Source organism: Ictidomys tridecemlineatus, chromosome X (genome assembly GCF_052094955.1).
Source record: "Ictidomys tridecemlineatus isolate mIctTri1 chromosome X, mIctTri1.hap1, whole genome shotgun sequence".
NCBI classification, from domain to species: domain Eukaryota; kingdom Metazoa; phylum Chordata; class Mammalia; order Rodentia; family Sciuridae; genus Ictidomys; species Ictidomys tridecemlineatus.
The window spans coordinates 60,459,564-60,472,891 of NC_135493.1; the positions used below are offsets into that span (position 1 = coordinate 60,459,564).

General features: G+C 31.7%; 1 protein-coding gene across 13 annotated transcripts in view; it reads right to left on the reverse strand.

The window, feature by feature from the left end:
* Dach2 (dachshund family transcription factor 2) overlaps nt 1–13,328 on the reverse strand; it is a 488,288-nt gene that overhangs the window by 247,892 nt on the left and 227,068 nt on the right. For all 13 annotated transcript variants that reach the window (XM_021728784.3, XM_021728781.3, XM_021728779.3 and 10 more), the window contains one exon: nt 6,937–7,049. In XM_021728784.3, coding sequence (XP_021584459.2) covers nt 6,937–7,049 — 113 coding nt within the window. The remainder of the gene's footprint in view (nt 1–6,936; nt 7,050–13,328) is intronic.

Genomic DNA, 13,328 nt, shown 5'->3' on the forward strand with positions numbered 1-13,328 from the left:
TTATTTCAATACAGCCATTCACTCTATCCCATAAAATAAAGTAGTGACAAGGCAGCTTATCATATGTCAGGCATATTGTACAATAGAAAATTTTATTGTCCTATTTAAATGTACCCTTTCTTCCCTGGAACAAAAAACAAACCAGCATAAAGTGCAGGCACTGAAGGAGTAAAATAAGCAGTAGGTGAAGAGTCAAGCATTTCATTACCCATTAGTTGTATATGAAGGCGAAATGAGTTGGAGGATGGGCCTTGAAGATGGAAATGATTTTCTATAATCAAATAGACTTGGCTTGCGACTATTTGATTCTTATAAGAGATCTCTCATTTGGAGATGGTTTGAGGATTGGCCAGATGGAAAGCAGGGCACTGTGGGATATATCATTTATCACAATGACAGTGTATAGGCATCAGTGGTCCTCTCAACACAGAGGGAACCTAGAACTGCGAATGCGGAGCAGCCTTGCAGCCGGACTAGTGGAGTTTGGCAATAGTTACATTTCTCATTAACTTAATCATATTAATTCATTAGCTTTGTATATCAAAGTAATTCACACAAGAATTATCACCAAGTAACAATTTATAACTGTTACTTTTTTCCACACAAAAAGTAGTTTGCATTTATTCAGAAGAGTATTTTTATATTTCTTGGATGGTAAAATCATAGCTATAACAAATAATACCACTGATCATAAAATATTTTATATAAGCTGCCTGATAGTATAAACTATTACAATATCATCAAAAAATCAAACTTTTATCTAATGAAGTTTTAAGATCACGAAAATTAGTTGAATTATTCCAAAGATGTCATAATTCTGAAAAACAAACATCTGACTTATATTTAACTTGAGCAGTTACAGTATGATCCTGAATATTTATAACCTAAATTTTCAATACAGTTTTTTCATGAGAGAACATTCATGATACATGGAAAACCATAGTATTTACTCTCAGAAAAACCTGGAGTTTGAAATTCTGGCTCCACACTTACCATTATGGAAATGTAAGGCATAAAATCATTGAACTTTTTAAAAACTCATTTTCTTCATCTGTTCATTATGAACATTAATAATGTTAACTATCCTCAGGGCTAGGATATTTCAGCAGTAGAGGACCTGCTTAACATGTGTGAGACCCAGAATTTGATTTACAGCACTGCAGACAATAATAATAATAAGGTTAAACTCACAGGCTAGCTAAGAGGATCAAATGAGGAAACAGTTGTAAATAGTTCTATTTAAATATAAAGCTTATCTGCATACATATATGTATGCTCACTTTAAATATGTGGGAATACATGGTAAAGCATTGCATAGATTATCATATGTGCTGACACCATTATCACTATCATCATCATCACCATCAATATAATTTTGTAAGGTATGGTTAATGTCCAAGGGTCTCTCCTCCATCTACATTGAAAATATGCAAAGTGTTCTGTACTATGAGCTACCCACCCATACAGAGAAAAAAAAATGGTTGACAAGAACCTAAAAAATTGACTAGAGATATTTTTAGGTTAAAGTAGTTATACTATAAATTGCAAAAAGCACTGATAGATGCCTACAGAGAAACCTAGAATCTGCTAATAAAATAAATGTCTTTCTTAGTATTAAAATTATATATATTATTATCTATTAAGAATAGAAAATGAAAATTAGTGCTAGTCCAACCCCCCAACACTGTGGTAGAAATATTAGTAATTCAACTTCTGGCTCCTGTTAGGCCAGTGGTTCTTACTGAGCACATAAGGAATGAAGAAAATACAATGAAACATTAAACAGCACTTACCATGTGTGTGACATGAACCATGCTCTACAATATTGATCACTGAAAAATCCACAGATACTCCCAGAAATTGATATCTTTTAGTTCAGTCATAACAATGGTTGACATGGTTTTTCTAGAATGAGGAGCTGATTTCTTCTTTTTCTAAGCAGAACAGTCTAGGGTCTCTCCTTACAAACAGTCCTTAACATTCAAACTAAATGAGTGAGAACATGAAATACATTATGAAAAGAGAGAGACACTGATTCCAATGATGCAATCAGGCTCATTGGCATTAAAGCATACCATGAAGGTGACACCACCACACTAAGACCAAATACTTACTATCACTGGATTAGATCTTCATGGGCTCAATTACCCAAAGAATTAGATGACTGCTGGCATTCTTAACGATATTTTTCCAAAACACATCAAGAACTAAAAAAGAACTAAAAAATCCACTACATTTTAAGGAATGAACACTACAGGAATTTCATCCGAAGCACTTTATTACTTCCTTGTCAGCTGTAAGTGTAAATCTCTCTCAGGCCAAATTCCACATCTGTCTATTTGAAATGTTTCATAAGCTAAGGAAAGGGGAGCAGTCATCTTCTGGGAAATTCAAGAGCTCATACAGCTATTTCATCCCTTCATTGTAATCCTAGGATAGTAACTCTTCAGCAGAGATACACAAAAAAATGGGTATAATATTTCCTCTTTTTTCCCCTATAGCATGAAAATTTACAGAAAATACTAGAAAATATGATTTTTATGTGTTAATGTTTTATTTGTGAATTAAGATATTGAAAATATTATAGATACAGAGACAGAAACACCTAAGAATATCATTAGTTCATATACATGAAAGCAAAATGCAGTGAAACTTCATGATTTGAGAATAACTACAGAAAAGGTTGGGTGGAATTTGGGAAAATTCTGACCCACAAAATTAATTTTATTTTAGTGTTATAATGTTTCCTTATATTCATGATGCAGAGTAATGTTCAATAAATGCATGTTACAAGAAAGAATGAATATATGTGTATCTCTAACTATATATATTTAGAGATATTACCTACCTGTCCATATATATATTAATTATAATATTAATTATATATATAAATGAATATATGACAATAAAGGATAAAACTTATGAGACCTACCTCATGAATAAAGATCAATCATCAGTAATTGATATGTTGATTACTTTTATAACAGACCTTGTGAAAGCAGTTTTAGGTAACTAAATATTCCACAAGTATTTTAATGTCACTACACCCATATACACATTCATACACACATACACACACTTCTTGTTTATACACTTAATTTGCTAAACAAGTTAATTTTTTAACACCTGAGATATCAGGATAGCCATGGTCTGAATTATGACAAATTCTGAACTAGTAGAGTATGAAAGAATATACCAATTACAAAAGAAAATAAAATCAGATGAAATATATTAACCTTTATATTATGTAAATGAAACAATGACATACCTGCCATTATAATGTGTCTTTTAAGATTTATATGTTAAGGGCTGAGGTTGTGGCTCAGTTTCAGAGTTCTTGCCTAGCATGTGTGAGGAACTGGGTTCTCTCCACAGCACCACATCAAAATAAATAAATAAACAAATAAATAAAGGTATTGTGTCCATCTACAACTAAAAAAAAATTTAAAGACGTATATGTTAAGATATCTAAATTGAAGAAATACTCTTAAATAAATCTAATAATATCTTAACTATATGTAACTCTTTTCACTGGTATTTTTTCCAATAGCTAATGAGAAATAATTTAATGACAAAAAATAATATATAAAATGTCACAATATCTGAAAATACATACCCTGATCATTCTTTTATGGTACATTTTTATTAGTTTATTCTTTAATATCTGGTGGTTTGGTTTTTGTTGTTGTTGTTGTTGTTGTTTGAGGTCATAAGATTCAGAGATTTATCTAGGGGCGCTTAACCACTGAGCAACATCTCCAGCCCTTTTTGTTTGTTTTTCTTATTTATTTATTTTAAAACAGGTTCTCACTATGTTGCTTAGGGCCTCCCTAAGTTGTTGAGGCTGGCATTGATCTTCCTGTCTCAGCCTCCAGAGCTACTGGGATCACAGGCATATACTACCACACCTGGGTTTTATGGTACTTTAAGACCCTGTCTTTAAGCTAAAAGAATCGGAGAAAAATAATATAAATGAATGCAGAACAAAATCCATTGCTTAGGCAAATCTAGCAGGATTCAAATAAACTGTTCCATACATATGACATAGAAACTATAGGTAGCAAAGATTCTTTCTGACAAATAATTTTTCAGTTGTCTGTAAGTGTGTGTGTGTGTGTGTGTGTGTGTGTGTGTATACTTGTTCTATATTACTTTAAAATATATTCTCAGATTGCAGAACCTAAAAGTATAAAGTTTTGCAAACCATTTCAATAATCTTTTTGGGAAAAGGACCCTTGAATGACCCACTAAAAATATCAACAGAATTCTTCAAAAGTATTTTATGTGGAATTAATTACATTTAAGTTTATAAAACAAGATTGATATAATGCCAAGTATGAAATTCACTGAGATGTAAATCAATAAATGATTATATCTTAAATATCTTTGCTAATGGAGGAATAAAGTTGAATGCCAAATCCAAAATATCACATAATCCCACAAATTATTTCTACTTGGTTTTACAAAGCATTTTTCTTCTAACATTTGACTGCAGGTGAGTAAGATATTCTTAGGTTATAAAATAAGTTCATGAAAAATAAGAAGGAGATTACTCTAGAACTGAAGTCGCATATATAAATAGGATGCTTCATAAATGTGCAGGACATGAAACATATACATCAAGTAAAATGTAAGGGTTCTGGAATCAAAAAGACCTGGGTTTGAAACTCAGCTCTGCCATTCACTTGCTTTATGACTTTAAGCAATTAATTTAAACTCACTGAGTCATAGATTATTTATATTGGTATTAAGTGTTTTATATCCATAAGAATACTACAAAGATTAAATGAAATATATATATATATATATATATATAAAACACTTAATACCAATGCCTGATATATAATAGGAACTTAATGTACATTAAGTTACAGCTTTTCTTTGATAGATAAGCTACTAACGTTTACTCAGGAATGGATTAGTTTCAAAGCAAATTTGAGAACCTTTCTTTTCTTCCATCTATGCATTCCCTAATAATCCAGACACATGGGCTGGGGTTGTGGCTCAGTAATAGAGCACTTGCCTCCCATGCACGGGGCACTGGGTTCAATCCTCAGGACCACATAAATAAATAAAATAAAGGTATTGTGTCCATCTACAACTGAAAATTTTTAAAAAAACACAGATTTGATTATGCACATGGTGCTTTTTCAAAGTTCTGGCAATATAGTTTTAGAAATTTAGAAATAGATATCATTTCTTGAGCCCCAAGATATATTTTATGTGCTGTTACAAATTCTGCATTTATTTATATACACATGGCAAATTGCTTATATCAGAATCTGTTTATAAATACTTAAATTTATCAAATTCATTGTCCTTTCCCCCAAACTCTCCATCTACATTTAATTGATTATCAAGTGTGATTACTTTTAATTACTAAAACACTCCAGAACTCTTTTCTACTCTATTGAAATTGTCTTTGTTCAGACACTTTGTATTTCTCCCTTGAACTGTAGCAACTGACCTTCCTTCTTCTGTAACTTTCATTGTTATCTACCTTTTACAGCAATTGTTTTGAAAATTTACTCAAGTTTTTAGCAGTGATTCCTTTTATATATAGTAGTTTTACTTAACAAAAGAAAACAATATCCTATGTGAGCAAGAACATATAAAATTCTGAGGCAGAAGTGTAAGGTCTTCACCAATTTCATGTCAGCCATGGAGAAAAGTCCTGAAATAAATTGTGGAAACTATTGGTCTTTAGGGAAAAATTAAACTACTTAATATGGTGAATCAAAAGCTAGCTTTGAAAGTTATTTCCTCCTTTCAGTTCTAATCATGTCATTTGTAAGTCTGCTAACTCAAATCTCGGTTCTAGTCTCTTCAATCTACTTCCTCTTCCTCCTACAACCCTGGGATCTTTTTCATTAGTGTCTATCTATGTGTGTTTCTCTCTGCTTGGAATATTCTTCCTCAAATTTTCCATCTATCCAATAACCTATGAGATATAACTCTAAGGTTTTCATCTCTCTGAGCATTGCCCAATTTACCAAAGTCATTTAAGTGTTTCCATATTGGAGCTTATAGCACCATGCTTATATTTATATTATGCTCTCTATCATACTTTAACACAATTATTAGTTTATGTTGTTTTCTCCCTACTGTGACCAGCATCACTACTTATATATTTTTATATTAGTTAGAAATTAACATCCAAACAAAGCAGGTGTTTTATAAATGTTTTTATCATTGAAGGTATATATATATATATATATATATATATATATATATAATTGTTCTTAAATTCATTTTCTACACTGTAATAATTTTAATAGTTTTCAAATACTCAATTACAGAAATATTAAGCTTAATTTCCAATTTTTGGCATACTTGTATATACCTTTTAGAGAATCAGGCAAGTTTGATTTTGATTTATGAGACCAGTATTTTTACCAATTAATCACAGTGTTCAATGAAAAACATTAAAGTATCATGCAGGACAATGACCACCTGCACATTTTTTTCCAATTACGTTTCTGTATGAAGGATGCATTTTCTTTCTATTGTTTTTAACCTATTGTAATATCTTGAATAACATACACAGATGCTCAGGTCCCCTAAATGTAAAAAAAAATCACTGAGATATATGAAATAAACAAGCAAGCTGCATTCTATAGAAGACTTTGAAATGATGCTTTTTTGGCCAATGCCCCCATCCCTGACCCCAACAAACAAATATATACATACATACAAAAAAAACTATGAGATGGGTTTCCTGCAAGGAGAAACATTTTTTTAAAATAATATCCATTTTATTTCAGAGTTGCTGGAGTAACAAAACTTGTTTTCATGAATACTCAAAAAACTCAATAATGTAACCTCTACTAGAGCTTGAAAAGCTCTGAAGGACAAGGCAGTTAGATCAATATTAGTTTATTTCAAATGCTGGACAGTATGAAGAGACAAGGCTGATCATCAGATGGATTTTCTTACCTGTTGGAGTAATAAGTCCTGGTGATAAGAGGCCTGGGACTGCATGGGGCAGAATGCGGGCATTGTCTTGCAACACTCCCAAAGAACGTTTAGGGGGCCTACCAGGCCTTGAACTGTTGAAAAACAGACAAACAAAGATCAGGTTAAATGTATGTATTTTGGAAATATCATCACTTCTATATTCATTTTCTAAATCTCATTTAATTGCCAGGAGTGATAGAACTTTAGAGACTATGTATTGTCATGGATTACTAAAAGACCAATACTTTCCACTAAATTGCCCAATGTAGTTATGTCAAACATTAAAGACAAAAAGGATCAATTTCTAGTTTAGATTCAATTCACGGGCTAGCACTTTGCAATATAGCTCACCTGTTATGAGAAATCCTAAGTTACCTCCTGCTTTTAAAATTACACATGATCCCCAGCATTAATATATGTAACTAAGAACTGAGATAGTGACTCACAGAATTTCAACTGTACAGAATGTGATTTAGTCTCTGCTCAGTGTAACAAAGGTAAGGAAGGGTTAAAGAGCTGAGAGATGCAGGGGGGTCGGGGAGGCTGATGTTTATTAGCATTTCACAGCTTCTGGGAGTCCAAGGAATCCCCACCTTAAGTTGTTTGGGTTTTTTTCATATATATATATATATATGTGTGTGTGTGTGTGTGTGTGTGTGTGTGTGAAAAAAAAAAAAATATATATATATATATATATATATATATATATTGTACTGGTCATTAAACCATTGAACCACATTCTTAGCCCTTTTTATATTTTATTTTGAGAGAGGGTCTTGCTTAATTGCTCAGGGCCTTGCTAAACTGCTTAGACTGACTTTGAACTTGTGTTCCTCCTGCTTCAGCCCCAGAGTACTGGAATTATAGGTGTGCACCACCATGTTTGGTTCCTACCTATTTTTTAAACTATGCTAAATAAGAAGCAGTTCACTTTCCAAGTACCTATACTAATAAAACCTAACAGATTTGCAAGCTAGACTGTCTTTTTTTTTCTCAGTTGATTGGTATTTTTAACTGATAAGTTGAGACTAAAGTTAAAATATTAACCTCACCTATCATGTTTGTACATTCTTCTCCTGAATTCAGAAATTGCAATTGTAAATGCTTATTCATACAATAAATAAATAAAAAAGTTTGCATCTATCATGTCCTTTGTGTACCTTTTCCCAGTTAGTGTACCAAAAACACTATTTGGAGGCTCTCATCACATTGAAAAAATTATAAGTCAAAGAATATCAGGATCAAGTTGTTCTCAACTCTCCTGATACATTTTAAAACTACTTTCTTATGTTGCCTACAATGCTGCTACTGCCTTTTAGTAGAAATTCATTTTACAAAGCTGAATAATAGGGGTTTTGACAAAATACTACAAAATATTATATTAAATAACTTAAGCAGCAAAAACATATGGGGTTCATTCAGATAGACAACATTACCAAAAAAATGACTTTTGGTTCATGAAGAAATTGAAGTTAATGCACATTCTATCAACTTTGCAGTAGCAAAGTGTTCCATCAATATAAGACAAACTCTGCTTTTATTAAATGAAGACAACTTCTAGCAACCTTACACAGAGGTACTATTACCTAGTTCATTTTTCATTCACTGTGCTAGTGTTATTTTCTTCCATTGGACATAAATATTGTGTATCAATGCAGCACAATAAATTCTGTTTTCTCATTTAATGTTTCAATATTACAAACTGAATCTTCTCTCCTTTCTACTTGATTCTGACCCCAATTTATTTTATTTAATTTGGTGTTATTACCTTATTTAACTTTTCACTGTTTGTGGCTTCCTAAGTCTTTAAAATACTGAAAAGAAAAATATGCTATTTACTTCAAATATACTAAAGAATCCCAGGATCACTGAATGTTCACCAGGGTATATCAGTCACTTGAAGAAGGCACGCTATTTTGTTAAATAATCTTCACCAAACCTGTACTTTCTAAGTGTTACCTCATGTCATTTTCCATTTGTGAGATCTCAAGCTTGCTAACTCTATTTAAATTCACCTGATTATCCTTTGTAATTTTCCACTGTAAACATCTCAGTGCTGTCTCCATATTCAGATTGCTTTCAGACTGGCTGCCTTCAAAACTAAGCAGCATGATGCTCTATTTCCATATGAAGAGCCATATGACTGCCAGCTGCTAACAACATCCATTGAAAAGCTGTATGGATGGTTTAACCAGTTTTTTTCCAAATTTCTCAGTCAGTCCTCACTATTTGAAACAGCTCTTTTCCAATAAGTTGAGCTAGGATAGGGAGACATTACAGGCTTCTTGGCTTACTGGTTCTACCTTAAATTGCAAGATTTGAGGAAAAAAATGTTACATTTCTTTTCGTGAGATCTCTATTGAAGAATTCCTGACTTATGTCACAAATGGCTTGGTAATATCGACTACATATGTTATAAACTGTAGAGGTCATATTCTACATTCTAATATTCTTCTCAGTTTTTAAGTTTATGTTGTTAGTATGATAGGGAGTATCCCCAACTAGAAGCTAATTTCCATGAAGAAAGCATTCATGTCTGGTTTTAATGACAAACTGTCATTGAATGTTAAGAAATTCTCATGGTTTCTAGCACACAGTAGGGTTCATCAAGTATATAAATTAGTTAATTGACATAGGTAGGAAATGTTTTTTGATTGTTTCTACAGTTTCCTTGTATACCTTAGTTTGTTGCATTCTCCTAAACATGAACAGAGTCAGTTTCATCATTTAATCATCAGGAGATCTTTTTTTGAAAAAAAAAAAAAACCTTAGACTCTAAAAGAAATATAGAAGCTTCAAAATAAGGTCCACTCAAATCTGACAGTATAAAAAATGTAAAGATCACTACAGATAGATGCCACTCTCTTATTTTCTTCACTGCTTTGGAATCATGTAGATCTGCTTAAGGACTAAACACCTGCACAGTCACACATATGCAAAGGCAATATCACTTATTCAGTCATCTATTAACATATTGAGGTATCTGCTTAGTATGTGCCTGCCATAGTGCCAGGGGTCCATAAAACCAAGGTCAAAATAAAAGCTTGACAAAGGTAAGTTTTTCAGTCTGTTTATTTATTAATTTATTTTCATTGCTATATCCTGAGAACCTAGAACATGTTCTGCCTTTGAGGATCTTGTAGTGTAGTGATAAAGATATATACTTTCATTATTATATAAAATCTATTACTGCCATTTTAGTGAGTATGATTGGATGCTATTTGCTTCCAAACATATTTGAATGTATCAGTGAGCAAAATTCACACACTGAGATGCCTTTCTTTTAATTTTGAAGTGAAGACTAGGGCCCCACAGTATATTAACTGACATTAGGGTTGTGAAATTTCCTTACAATTAGTAAAGCTCCATACAAATAATAGATAAGTTTTGTCTTACTATTAGACTTCATAATTCTCTATAGAAACATTCCTAGAAATAAAGTTTCTGCATTTCATTTCCAAGAATGCAATTCTGATGATAAGATGAGACTATGGAGGATTCTGTAGAAAGTTGTGAAAGAACATTCTTGATAGATGATAATTCCATACTTCTTATCTTTAAGAGCATTATTAGCATCAGACAGATATTTACATATTAATCAAGATAAATAAATATGTGGTGATTTAACTGGGAAACTGTTATATGGAAAAGAATTTAATCAGCATAGGTTGAAAGGTCCATCATTGCAGCATACTGTTTCTGCTAAAATATTGATTGCATTACTGATCTCAGTAATGCTTTATTTTACAGGGCACAAATAACCATGTAATTACTCTTTAATTGAATGATAATTGCTTCTTGGCAATTATTTGTTTTCAGTTTAATTACAAGGTTATTATTTGTACTCTATAAATAAACAGGTCTTTTTTTAAGTTCCCATCCAAATAGCTCTTCCAATATATCACCCATGTATACTCTAAAGGCAAGTTATTAAGATACAAGGCAAATAATACCATAAAATCACAAAACTTTTCTTAAATAGTTCATGTAAATCTTTCAGAGATTCAGCTTTATAGAATTGATATTATATATATATATATGTATATGTGTATTATATATATATATATATATGTATATGTGTATTATATATATATATATATATATATATAATTGATAAGTTATTTAGAGTGAAATGATACCAAATAATCTTGATCTTTCTCTGGGACCAACCTTTAAAATAATTTATCTTGATATTTCTTCCCCCTTCATTCCCCCCGCCCTTTGTTATCATTTATTAATGAATAATAAGTGAATGAAACTTTCCAAAATGGTGGTAAATGGAAAAATGGATTATTTTCAATTATTTTATTTTATTTTATTCCCCCTTCATTCTTTAAACTTCTTTATAATAAATTAAATAGTAACTCATATTCCTGAGATTAAGGAATAAACAAACTTGAAAAATATTTCAATAATATTTCATATGCAATTGAATGGGATTGCCCTCAGAGGATTATCTTCCAGTTTATAAACTTTCCAGAGTTGACAGTTCTCCAAGGGAGATATTCAGTAGTTCTTCTGGTGTGAATAAAATATGACACATTCTGTTACATATCTATTCTAAGTTATAACAAACAAAGTAGTTGATACTTGCTCATTACGATTATGACATTTTGGGCTGTGGTTGTGGCTCAGTGGTAGAGTATTCGCCTAGAACAAGCATGGCCCTGGGTTCCATTCTCAGCACCACATAAATATAAATAATTTTAAAAAATATTTCAAAACTAGGGGATAGCTTAGTGGTAGAGGGTTTACCTAGCATGTGGCAGTCCTTGGATTTGTTCCACAAAAACACACATACACACACAAACACACACACACTGTAAGAAGTTTCACTGTTATATTTATTTCATGTCATCATCTCTTTATGAATCAGGGGTAAGGAAGAGAAGACAAGTGATTTTCTTGTTCCAAAGGGAAAAATCAGTTAATAAATTAATTCATTAAGTCATAGGCCTTAAAGATATTTAATATAAATCATAGGGACAGTATTTAATTTGGTGAGGAATTACAAGTCATGTCAACCTATTCAATGAAAGCTTGTCTTAATATTAGATAAAGAAAGAACATTCTGGGATAGACTGAGAAAGTTTCTGAATATAAAGTGGCAGTGAAAGAGTGGTAGTAAGCCCAGCAACTTGGAAATTCAACTGCAATTGTATAAATGAAGTGGCATCTATTAGCAATGACCTGGTATTTACTTTTTGCCTTTTAAATTTTTTTAGTTGGAGATTGATTCAATACCTTTATTCTGTTTATTTATTTTTATGTCATGCCGAGGGTCAAACACAATGCCTCACGCATGCTAGGCAAGTGCTCTACCACTGAGCCACAACCTCAGCCCTACTTTTTGCTTTTTAGAGCTATTATTGGTAGTTAAAGTCCTGTGGAACAATCCCTGAATGTGTGATTTTTTAAGCTTATATTAGAAGTTAGAAAACCAAGAATGACATTAACTTTGAAGGTATTGTTCAGCTGCTGTAAGAACAATGTTCTTTCAGTGTACTTAATAAATGAAATAAGAAACACCATTTTTGCCAGTACACTAAGAATTTTAATTGCAATAATGGATTAATAATAATCTCTTATGTCTGACATTTATTACAAGATTTCAAGGATGCCAATGGTAGTTAAACTCTACCTGACCTTTCAGTGTTTATGAAGAGAAACAAACTCTGACCTCACAGCAACCTGAATCCATCTTTTCTCGGTGATGGCAAACTGATCACTTGTCTATTGCACTGGATTGTATTCCCAACCAGATCAAAGGCAGCAGCAACCAATTCAGTAACTGGGAATAAGTCATCCATGCAAAATGGGCAATTAACATTAATCATATATGAAATTGTTCAAGTTGATAACTGGAAACTGGTCACTATGGTAACTCTCATAAAATGGTGATTATGTTAAACTGAGCATCAATCAGTCTTTGGTTCATGAGAACTTAAGTGTATGGCTCCTCTTGTCTCTAGGAGTTATCAATACAAGGAACAAAAATCACACTAAAGAAAAGATCATTTAGATTCTATTACTATTTACTCCCTTTGTCAGAATTTATAACCATATCTAAAACTTAAATGTGACTGGCTATATTAAACACATCAAAACCCATATTCCATTAGAATTAGAAAAGTTAAAAAAAAATTCCATTTAACATAAGGCTGTTGAGATGATAAAAGAAAACTTCTATTTTTTAATGAGTAATATATTAAAGTACCAAGGCTCAAGTAAAAGAATTCACATTTATACATTAATCTTCATAAATAAACTGAACCATTTATATCTATTATTTAAAAATGCAATGTTTCATTACCTTGCTAATATTAAATATTTGTTTTTAACATCAACAAAAAGAAATCTTATGGCATAGA